This window comes from Sardina pilchardus, chromosome 12 (genome assembly GCF_963854185.1).
Source record: "Sardina pilchardus chromosome 12, fSarPil1.1, whole genome shotgun sequence".
Classification (NCBI taxonomy): domain Eukaryota; kingdom Metazoa; phylum Chordata; class Actinopteri; order Clupeiformes; family Clupeidae; genus Sardina; species Sardina pilchardus.
Window position 1 is genome coordinate 1,829,583 of NC_085005.1, and position 12,860 is coordinate 1,842,442.

At 41.0% G+C, this 12,860-nt stretch overlaps 1 protein-coding gene across 6 annotated transcripts in view; it reads right to left on the minus strand.

Moving 5' to 3' along the window:
- enah (ENAH actin regulator) overlaps positions 1-12,860 on the minus strand; it is a 140,454-nt gene that overhangs the window by 72,355 nt on the left and 55,239 nt on the right. For all 6 annotated transcript variants that reach the window (XM_062550522.1, XM_062550519.1, XM_062550521.1 and 3 more), the window contains one exon: positions 2,651-2,828. In XM_062550522.1, the coding sequence (XP_062406506.1) occupies positions 2,651-2,828 (178 nt within the window). The remainder of the gene's footprint in view (positions 1-2,650; positions 2,829-12,860) is intronic.

The window sequence follows — 12,860 nt, forward strand, 5'->3', positions numbered from 1 at the left end:
CACACTACAGCAAAACAATTGAAAACACAATGCTCAATTTGTGAGAAGGTTCTTTGTTTCATAACTGCCAATGCATATTTTTAAAAAACTTTAGAGTAACGGATCTTCTTAGATCTCTGCAGAGGATTAGGCATTTGAAGAGTTATTTTCCAAAACCGCTATATCCACCATTTTACTAATGAATTTTCATAAATATATTTTTTTAAATTTTGTTTTTCAAGTCATCTCAGTGAAACTCTATTGGGTTATGGTTAGTTACAGTAATTTATCTTTACTCAATAAAAACAAAACAACTGCATTTTTATTCCCTGTGAAACACACAATTACTGTAAATACAGTAACATGATTTGTTACAGTACAGTAATGTCTATAAAATGGATTTATAGCGTTTTGGAGAAGAGCTCTTCATTTAGAGTTGTGAGTTTCATATGAAGAGTACAGAAAATTCTCCAAGTACACTACTGTAACACAACTCAATGCAAAAAAAAAAGAATCCATTGCACACAACAGTACACAACAGAAAACGTGATCAGGGTGTGAAGTTCTTTTATTTTCTTCATTCACACCACACACACACACACACACACACACACCACAGTCACTGTGCGCATTAGCAACAAGTGTCTTCATTTTTGAGTCGTTGTGTGTAATGAATGACGCCAGGTGTGTTCATTGTGTTCAGTTATTGCTGACTGTGGCAAGCATTTTGCATCACATGAGCTTTGATTTGAGAATACGTTTTGCAACATGTGTTTTAGCAAGGAAAAAATGTGCTTAGATTTATGAGAACGGAGGATTGTGTTTTGAGAATTGTATCTTCATGTGAAATGTGTTTATGGTATTGAAAAATTGAGACTAGATTTAGTAAATGTGTTTAGACAACTGGCCATTTGGTTTAGAGGATTGGCTTTTGTGTTTTAGCATTTGAGAAAAACTGTAAAGGAACACTTCACCGTTTTTTCATATTAAACTATGTTATTCCCTTAATTAAGACGAGTTGATACATACCTCTCACGTTTCAATGCGTGCACTCACTGGCAACTTTGATAGCATTTAGCTAGCCCAGTGCATTCATTAGGATCCAAACACAGATGAAGTTAGAAGCGACCAAACACCTGCGCCACACAATATAGTTATCCCTCTTACCTGCTTAGAAATGCACCACGTTTTATTTTGTCTCACCATACTCCGTCGTGTGACTACTCGTGTAAGGGAAAACATGGAGGTGTTCGGTCGCTTCTAACTTCATCTCTGTTTGCGCCACGCACCACCAGAGCCAGTGAGTGCACGCATTGAAACGTGAGAGGTATGTATCAACTCGTCTTAGTTAAGGGAATAACGTAGTTTAATATGAAAAAACAGTGAAGTGTTCCTTTAAATATATTGTTTCTGTCGATTTGCTGCACACTCGCGGCACTTCAGCAGCCTGGGCTGTGCGGTCGCTGCCCCTTACTCGCAGTTTCCCAAATATTAACAAAGTAGCACTCACAAAACTGTTTGGAAGTCGCAACCAAGTCTATATTTGCAATAATCTACGGGAGTAAATGAACAACCCCTTCTCCAGTTGAACGGCCCTGAAATATATGTAGCAGAGACGTGTAGCCTAATAGGGTAATAATTAATTTGACTGGTAACTCCCGATATCAAAAGCCCTCAAAAATAAAATAGGCTATCTTTAAAATATGTATTGGGTCCTCCTTTGAAGATAACGTTCAGTTTCAGTGAAGTAGCCCTGTGAGAGAAACTATAGAGGAGCATTAAATCCGACAGACAGAGAAAGTGCGCATTAACAGGCTTGTCACTATTATGCCTATCGTGGCAATTTCGGCAGAAATGAAATGGATTTGGTGAGTAGCCTATTCAAGCCATTTTTCCCTCCTGAAGTTGGATATGAAATTGTTATTAGCTAAGGAGAGGGTATTCCTATATGATCCTATCCAGTGAACGCGCTTCATTGAACCAAATTGTAGTAACGCGACGCTTTAAATTCTCAGTAACGATAACGGCGTTGCCACGATGAGAAAAGTAATTAATTAGATTACTTCGTTACTGACAAGTTATACTTAAACGCCGTTACTCCCAACACTGGTCATACCGTAGTGTTAACCAAAGATTCTGGAGTGCTACGCTAATTTTTAAACGACGCATATGGTTCTAAAGTCATGTCTAATGAGAGTTGGCAGTGTCAGTTCAGTATATTTACTGTTGCCATGGTGCCATGACCCTTATTACGTAACGGTCCCAACTCTGGGAGCAGCAATTTCATGGTGCCGTGCCGGTGCCGGTTTTTTGGCACCAGCACCTGTCATTGTTCGGTGGAAACACGCAGAACCAGTTTGAGATTGGGCACCAGCACGGCACCAGCACCGGCACCGCTGCGGTGGAAATGAGGTATGTGTATTGGGTGCTTCATAGAAAGAGAGCGTAGATTGTCCTAAAATAACGGTCATATGAAACACAAGGGTATCCCTGCAATGCAAGTCCAAACCCGAATAATAATTTCAAACCCCCCAACAAATCAAGCCCTTTGAAATCCAGGACTATTGTGTTAGAGTAGCTTAAATTATCTCCACAATATAACACCAAGTGTGTGGTTGCAGAATTTCAGCTAAAATTCATATCTGGCCATCCTTCAATAAAAACTTCTTACCTGCATCCTGAGAGTTCAGCACCTCCAGGGCATGCATCATGGCACTGGCAAATACATTAGCGTCCTCTTTGCTACCAAAGTTAAGGCCATACACCTGCCGGGCATCCCGCCATTGGTGGAAGGTCTGTGTGGCCTGGTTGTACTTCAGCCCCTTAGGAATGGCACAGTTTATTACCACCTGTGTACACAGAGAGAGATTAATTGAGATGAATGAGCTGCAAAAACAACCAATATCTGATATACTGTATATGTGAAAAAGTTATCTAACACTTATTAGAGCTGTGCTTTCGATGCCAGAATTTTGATTGTATCACCACTGCTGCCAAATGTTGATATTTTTTATGAAAGCATTAGACTGAAAAAAATGACAAGCTGACAACTGCAATATATATATATATATATATATATATATATATATATATATAATATATATATATATATGTATATTTATAATTTGTCTGCTGTTATGGAGGAGCTGAGATTTTTCTGATGTCTATGCAGTCCTTTTGCACTTGTCCAGTATGTACAATGGGGAGAACATGTATTTGATACCATGCTAAAGTTGCGTAAAAAGAGGAATATAAAATCATAATTTGACAATTGATCTTAATGTCTTAATTCAAAAAATGAGTAAAAATCAAACCCCTAAGGACAACAATTTTCTTTGTGATTGAAGAATGTATCGTAAATAAATAAATGTTCTTCCTTAAATGCTAGGTGGAAGGAAGTATTTGACCCCTATTTTAAACTCTCATAGGAGCAGGAGGATTTTTTTATATGTTTTTATTTTTTAAGGCCAACTATTTCATGGATCCAGGATATTATGCATCCTGATGAAATTCCCTTTCGCCTTTGGAATTAAAATAGCCCCACCTCATCACATACCCTTCACCATAGCTAGAGATTGGCATGGTGCTTTTTCCAGTAGGCCTATTAAGTCCCTTTCCCACAAGACTTCTAGAAGTTACCCGGACATATTTACCCGGGTGGAGGCACGACACGGACGATTCCCACATGAGCCTTATGTCCGAGTGAGATACGGGTAATTTTGTTCACACTAGACCCGAGTAGGTGCCGCGAGGGGTGGGGCAATGTCAGCACTTGCAGGGGGAGGGAGATGACGGTAAATAAATGCGTTGTTGTGTTGTATTGCCCGGATGATGCGAACTTACATCAGATCCAAAACATCATGAAACAACAGAACAAGTAGTTTAGTTAGCTCGCTAGTCAGCGGGAGCTAGCATAGAGGAAAAAATAGCTAACGCCAGGACCACACAGTAAACAAAGCTCTGCTTTAACCCTCTCTGGTATAAACATCCAACACAACAAATTAATTGAAAATAATGACACACTTGGAAAATATATAAACAGCATACACAGGTCTGAGGCTCCTTCCCAACTCCTACAAAAAGCAACAATGCTAACAGCGATGTTAACTATTAGCTGTTAATTGTTAACCATTGTAATAACCACAGTATAGTAATAAACAGCTAGTTGCGAGCAAATCGACAACACTTCAAGCTATTCACGTACGTACCATCGATAGCATACTAGCCTATTCATCAAATTACCAAAGCCATCGAACTATTCAATTCCTTTAGGCTATTATTCACGTTGCTTTAGGCTTTTCATGTTCATGTTTGCAAGGATAATCCTGCCTGTCCCGCAACAAACACAACAACGTGATTGCAGTTTAAAACTTTTATTGTACGTAGCAGCTACACAACAAAACCTCACTGTTTTCTGTAGTTCTACTCCGATGTTCTGTCTCGTCTGTGTTCGTACTCGTAGGGCAATGTTTATCGTTACCATGGCAATTTGTACTTTCAGCCTCGCGCCGCAAGGGCGCATTTCTATACGTCATCGGTACACCCCCCTCACTCTACCCAGAACTGTCCCGGCTGCTTTCCCACCTAAGCGCACCCTGGTAACATCTAGAAGTAGTACTAGGGGTAGTCCGGGTAAGAAAATACTCGAGTTTTGCGTTCCCACATACAGCCACCCGTTTGATATCCGTTTGACATCCGGATGTCTCGCTCATGTGGGAAAGGGACTTTAGCCTGTTTGATGCAAATGCTCCTATGGGAGTTTAAAATAGGAACTTCCTTCCACCTAGCATTTTAGAAGAACATATTTACGATACATTGTTCAATCACAAAGAAAATTGGTGTCCTTAGCGGTTTGATTTTTACTCATTTTTTGAATTAAAGCATTACATTTTATATTCCTCTTTTTAGGCAACTTTAGCATGGTATCTCCCCACAGTCATGTCAGTTTTGTTCAGTTAGCCTATTAGCCTGTTTGATGCTCAGTGAGCTCAATGCAAATCAAACAGGCTAATGGGCTCACTGCACAAAAAATCATGCCAATCTCTAGGTATGGTGAAGGGTGTGTGATGATGTGGGACTATTTTAGTTCCAAAGGTCAAGGGAATTTTATCAGGATGCATAGTATCCTGGATCCATGAAATAAGTGGCACTTAAAAACAAAAATCTGTCTGCCTCTATTGGAATTGAAAACATAGGGTTAACATAGGGGTGCCAATATTTATGACCCCCGTATTTTAAGGAAGAACATTTATTTATTTATGATACATTATTCATTCACAAAGAAAATTGGTGTCCTTAAAGGTTTATTACTTAAAGGAATAGTTCGGAATTTTGGACATAGGACCTCATTTCCAACTTAGTCGGGGTGATATAGGTCGGTGGAGACCATTTTCAGTGATTTTCTGCGCTTCCTTAAGTTGCAGCGTTCATCTCGTGCTAATTTGGTGCCGAGATAACGCAAGTCAACGGTAACATCCAGCCTGCCACTGAAAACACTCCACAGAACACCCGAAACAAATAAATGATCACGTCAGACTATCCATGCACATGTCTGTGTTGATAGAACAATGTTAGAAATAAAACCTTGCATCGCATCGCATTGCAATAGCCTACTTTGTTCCCTGTATGGCAGTAGCGGATTGATATTGAGAAACTAGTCCCTCAAAATGTAATAAATCATTGAGATGCAAGGTTAGTTTTATTTCTAAAATTATTCTATCAACACAGACATGTATATCGATAGTCTGACGTTTTAATTTACTTGTCTTGGGTGTGCTGTGGAGTGAGTAAGACTGTTTTGGATGTTACCGTTGAAATGCGTTAGCTCAGAACCAGCGTTAGCAAAGGGGACCGCTGCAATTTAAGGAAGGGGTTAAACGTGATAAAAACTGTCTCCACCGACCTATATCACCTCGGCAAAGTTGGAAATTAGGTCCTATGTCCAAAATTCCGAACTATTGCTTTAAGGCATTGAGATCAATTTCCAAAAGATTTTATATTCCTCTTTTTAGTCAACTTTAGCATGGAGTGCCAACACTTTCACGTATTATACTGCCAAGGTGGTACACAGCAAATTGCATTTCCAGCTTTATCTTTATATTTTATATATCCCAATATACACTATATTGCCAAAAGTATTTGGCCATCTGCCTTGACTCCCATATTGATTGAAACCTTTATTTTAATTCTCGGAAAGTACATTGAGGGTAGTCCTCTTTTACGAATCGATGCAGCCGAGATACAATAAAAAATAAATTTAAAACATTACTAACCACATAGCTCAACCAATAAGCATACAACATAATATAATATATAGACAAATACATGCACATAAAAACATGTATATGAAATTCATAATAATGCACATACAGTGAGGAGAAAATTTATTTGATACCATGCTAAAGTTGCCTAAAAAGAGGAATATAAAATCATCATTTGAAAATTTATCTTAATGTCTTAAATAAAAAAATAGTAAAAATAAAACCGCGAAGAACACCAATTTTCTTTGTGATTAAAGAATGTATTGTAAATAAATAAATGTTCTTCCTAAATGCTAGGGGGAAGGAAGTATTTGACCCCCAATATAATCCTATGGGAATTTAACACATACGGTTAACATAGGGGCAGGCAGTTTTTTATGTTTTAAGGCCAGCTATTTCATGGATCCAGGATATTATGCATCCTGATAAAGTTCCCTTGGCCATTGGAATTAAAATAGCCCCACATCATCACATACCCTTCACCATAGCTAGAGATTGGCATGGTGCTTTTTCCAGTAGGCCTATTAGCCTGTTTGATGCATATCCTGGATCCATGACATAGCTGATGTAGATATATGAAATAGATATCTATATAGTGATATCTGCATAAAGGAATAGTTTGGTATTTTACACTTTAAGCCTGTTTTCTGTTTTGCCTAGCATGAAAACGAGTGTTTGACAATCTCGACGATTGAGCCCGTTTGTGGAATTTGGCAGCTTTAGAATGGAGCTCTGTATGGCTTTAACATTGCTCGCTTTATGCATGGACTATTCTGTCCTTGAAACACCCCTAAACGTTCGTTTTTAAAAATGTGCAGCTCACCGAGTGGTTACTGGTCTTCAACGATCTTCTCTAGCAAGTTTCGCAGTGAAATTCAAATTCTGTTGTGTTTCACACCTCCTGGCAGGCCAAATCGGGGCTACTAGTCGGGACTACAGTCGGGCCAGAGGCGGTGTCAAGGTGAGGGCGGAGTCAACGCGTTGCTGTGTGTTGAGTCGACAAACATTGCACATCGAATTTAGAGATAACGGTTACGTCCACGTTAAAGATATTTGCCTGTCAGTAGGCTAACTCCGTCCAGAGATCACCATGTAGCACAGTAAAAAGTGAACTAACATAACTAACTAGATGCGGATGGACTATTATTCTATCCACAACCGCATCATAAATGTGTAGACACAACTAGACCAAATTACTGCCTGATGAGAAAAGTGTGCACGTTTTTTTATCGGATGTAAGTAACAATATTTAACAATGTAGCATTTTTATTTATTTTTTTCATTTGATCGGTTCAACCGCCACCCGCCCGAATCTAATTAAAATATCATTTTTTGTAAGGTCATCCGCCCGATCCGCGGTTTAGCCGCGGAGTCCGCTGCTGTAACCGCTATCTCAGGCCTTACTGTACATACAATAAATAACCTTCTACTTTCTTATTGCACACTGCAGACGAAAACATAGGCTACCATAGGCAACTTAAACTTGTTGCTACCTTTGAGTTTGTCACGCACATTCACTGGCGACGTTGCCATCTCTGATAGTGAATGAAGCAGCATGCACTGCATAGACACAACTAGGCCAAATTACTGCCTGATAAGAACTTGAAAAGTGTGCTCGTTTTTATCGGACGTAAGTAACAATATTTATCAATGTAACTTATATATATTTTTAATCGCCATCCGCCCGAGTCTAATTAAAATATTATTTTTGTAAGGTCATCCGCCCGATCCATGGTTTAACCGCGGAGTCCGCGGCTGTAATCGCTACCCAGATAACAATTTCCTTTGGGCCGTATCGGCATAAAAGCCTTTAGATCCGCATGTAGCGAACCTACGGTATCTGACTGTGGGCCAAATGTGGCCCACACACAATAAGCGGACCCGTATTGCAGATCCGTACAACACACAAGAAGCGGACCCGTGCCACACACAATCAACGGACCCGTATTGCAGATCCGTACCACACACAAGAAGCGGACCCGTACCACACACAAGAGGCGGACCCGTATGGCAGATCCGTGCCACACACAAGAAGCGGACCCGTACCACACACAAGAGGCGGACCCGTATTGCAGATCCGTACCACAAACAAGAAGCGGACCCGTACCACACACAAGAGGCGGACCCGTATTGCAGATCCGTACCACAAACAAGAAGCGGACCCGTACCACACGCAATAAGCGGACCCGTATTGCAGATCCGTACCATACACAATAAGTGGACCCGTACCACACGCAATAAGCAAACCCGTATTGCAGATCTGTACCATACAATAAGCGGACCCGTACCACACGCAATAAGCGGACCCGTATTGCAGATCCGTACCACCCACAATAAGCGGACCCGTATTGCAGATCTGTACCACACACAAAAAGCGGACCCGTACACTTATTGTGTGGGTTATGGATCTGCTATACGGTTCTGCCTCTTGTGTGTGGTATGGGTCCGCTTATTGTGTGTGGTACGGATCTGCAATACAGGTCCCATATTGCATATGACTTTAGGCAGACATTCACAACATCCCCAACTGGTCACCACCACTATAAAAACTTTGCAGATGAATACTACTCATCACAATTTTATGACTTTATAAACGTCATGGTTTAGATATAAAATATAACCTAGATATTCTCTGATAACTTTAATTATATTTTGTGTAGGCTACTTTGTTGAGGTTTGCTTCCCAGCATGCATTGCAAATATTAGTTTTGAATTTTTAAATAATGTGGTTGGGACATTTTAGCTTATAGGCTAACCTACTCCACTGATGTTTTGAACAACAGAATTACCAGATATGACCATTGACTTAGTAATTTATTAGGGGAAAAAGACACCGTAATCGTGAAAGTATTAGACCTAACTGGGTATAAATATCCAGCTAACTTTCCCTAGTATTGATCATCTGGACGTGATCTTCAATCAACAAGTTGCAACCACAGGTAAGATAAATGGATATAAATATGTGTTCAAAAATATGCAATTGAACAAAACTGCTGTAGGCTAATTACTACTCAGCATTAATGACAGGTATTACACTCCCATAACAAAGTTGGCGAACAACACACAATTCGTGACAGATTTGCGCCGTTCAGCTTGTCACAAGTTAAAGCTAGTTGGGTAAATGTTGTGGAAATTTAAATTTTCCTCTTTTAACGTCGCGGTGACAAAAGACGTTATTTAAAATGCTCTGAATCATCGCCGGGACGTTATCTTGTTTGTTGGGAGAAGATCTGGCAGACGTCAGTCAGTAGCGAAAGTATCATTCGGAACTGGGCAAGTCTTAGCCCTTATTAGCACCAGATCAGTAAAACGGATCCAAAACTATTTGGGACAGATGTGCGTTTGGACGCCGGATCAGGTCCATTATTCAGATCCGTGCCGGATGTCGCGGTAGGTGTGTTTTGCTATCAGGGACAGACCTGGACGAGTGCAAGTCCATATCTGCCGCAGATCCGTCAAACGGATCCAAAACAATTTTGGACCGATGTGCGTTTGGACGCCGGATCAGGTCTGTTATGCAGATCCGTGCCGAATGTTGTGGTAGATGTGGCCCAGTTCCGTCCCAGTGTAGTTTTGCTATCTGGGTATCCGTGCACCTCTAGTGGACAGCCCAGGCTCCAAAAACAACCTGGTCCAACCTGTACCAAAGAAACACTAGAAAAGCACTCAGAAAGCGCAGACCTCCGCCTGCATTGTTCTTCCTAGGTTGTCATACATTTGAACCTAAACTATTCAGATCGCCACCACGTGGCCATACCATGCCATTGCACCACTAAGCAAACTACATAAACGACAGTGATATGGATCACTCCCAAAATGTTATTGTTTCTTCCTTGGGCCATTTCTGACCTTCCCTGAACATTTCCTTGAAATCCATCCATCACTTTTTGAGCTATCTTGCTAACAAACAAACAGACAGACAGACAAACAGACAGACGCCGGTCCCCAATGAAAACATAACCTCCTTGGCGGAGGTAATAAACTGTTCCACATAATCACCGACGAGATGCGCATTTAGGAGAGTTTCAATTGCTCAGGAGGGAGGGGGAGGGAGTAGCGAGCTAGCTTTCTGTTCTATTTGAGCGTCAACAGAAGTGGTGTTACCAAGCATTGCTTAGAGCGACCACACCACACCGCCTCACCGGTCATCTTTACGTAAGAAATAAAGAGATAGTTCTAAGAGTGAAACCTATTCGGTTTTCACGTTAATGTCGCTCATGACATGGTGTCAGAAGTGGCTGATTTACCCACTGTAAAGCGATAATGGCAAAGTGGTCACCACAGAAATTTCCAAAAAGCTTCCCAAGAGCCAGAACTGTTGCTTGAGAAAACTATTCAGATAACTCACCAGAGTGAACAGATAAAACGACAGCGTGAGTTTGTGCACAGATTGTGTTGTGAATGCTGTGAAGCAAGGGAAACACCAGTTCCTTAGGGGAAAAGAGAGTGAACAACAGGCAATGACAGCTAAACTGGAGAATCTAACGATGCAGAGATGCAGAAAGTGCAAAAAGTTATTTTGAGGCAGCATGCCAAATGAAAATGGTGAAATGGTGTTATGTTCAGCAGTATGGCGAGCGCCGAGCAGTGAAGATGCATTTTCCTTGGTGCTGTAATGGAAACTACACCTGAGGAGATTGAGCAGCCTGATTCAGAAAATGAGTGGCTAGTGGAGTTACCTGTAAATGGCAGTCTTGTGAAATTTAAAATAGACACTGGTGCAGACATTACGGTCATGTCACAGAACTGCATTTAATAGGTCACAGCCATTTGTCACCAGCCAGGGCGGCAAAGTGCAATGTGTAGGCAGGTTCCTGGACACAAGTTACCTCAAGGGATAGTGATACAAGTACTGGGTGACTTATAAAAGGACCATACTCGCCTAACTTACAGGGAGACAACTGACCCTAGGCAGATGGGTTGGGCCCTTGAGTCATGGATCTGTCTGAGGTTTCTTCCTATGTGACCCTGCAAGGCGAAATCAGTCGCTTTACGCATTATGCTATTTTGAGAAAATCCACAATTAACAAACTTCCGGGTAAAAATGTTGAATTTCACGTTTTCACGTAATTCGACAGTATATAGTCTACAGTTTCATATTGTGAACAAATTTCACAGAAAAACATACGTCTTGACTGTTAAACCTAATGAAGATTCAAAACATTAGCAGTCATTACCGTTGTCCATGCCGCTTAAAGAGGTGATTTTCTCCTCTTCTGGCATATTGTGACTGCAGAACCATGTCAACTTTGGATGCGGTTATCTTAGCGATAGTTTTTGTAATACCCTCGATACTGTATACATATTGTTGGAAAGCTTAGTTTATGTGAGCACAACAACTTAATTTTGTAAATTTTACCGAAGCGACTGGTTTCGCCTCTAGAAGTAAAATTAAATCGAAATTGAGACACTGGCCTCACTGGTTTTCCTAGGATATAGTGTATGCAGGGGCGCAGGAGATATCCTCAAAGTGAGGGGGGCCAAATTGTGAGCAAAATCCCCATTAGTAAAATCTTCCAGATATAGGGTTGGAAGTAGGGAATATCTCAGGCCTCAAACGTCATAGGCTATAAGCTCTCACATCCATCTCAGCGAGCAAAACTGCAAGCAGGCTACTATGCGTGTGAAGCTACTGACATGTAAACACGCGCATCCAAAATACTCCTTGCCATGTAAACCAGGGGGTCAGGATTTGACTGATTAGCTTCGCCGATTAGCAAGGCACTTCCTCATCGCCATTTTCCAGAAATACATCATGTCCGGTGCCCTTTTCCCATAGTTTTCCTCATGCTGATTGGTGGCTGTTCCACTCTCAGCGCATGCACGAGCCTAGTGTGGGCACGAGCTCTCCTTCTGTACCTTACGTCAATCAGTAACCTGGCACTTAATAGGCTAAGTAAAACGGCACCGGAAAAAAGCCCCTTAAAAAGCCATGTTGAAGCCTGAAAAAATCGTTCAATTTTGGCAATTTTCCTAATTGCATTACCTAGCATTCCCATTGAAATGAATGGGGACTTGTTCACTTTATCCAGTTCTTATAATACCTCCATGATGTAAACTTTACGATCGGATCCACCGCTCCGATTGACCGATCCGATTGGTCATTCCGATGGTTACATGTAAACGTAGCTAGTGAGGGCCCGCTGCTACAGATCTATGAAGAAATCAGAAATGCCACACCAGCTGACAGTAGGACTAGTTAAAAATACACGGTCAAAGTTTGGTTTAACATGTTCAAAGGTTAGCTCAACCTGTCACGTTCTGCCCTATTTGTTCTTACTCTTGCTTTTCACTCTTGCTAAGTAAAAGCAATACAACAAAATATGTATTTCGATTAACTTTTATTTTGTATGTAAACGGACATGAGGTGAGTAGAATGAGAAAATAAGTAGGAGAAGTAAATAACTAAAAGATTATAGAACCTGTGAGGTGACTCCTAGGCTTTTCAGAACTGTTTCAGCCCGGATGTATACAAATATCGTGACCTTTTAGCGGAAATGACATTACGCTCTGGCATGCACAGAGGGTATTGTGAAGGGCGCACGCAGGAGATAGTACCGTTCTTTCCAGTAGCGTCTCAGTTAGCCGGCTCCTCAGTATGCGTCCCTACATTTGGACAGC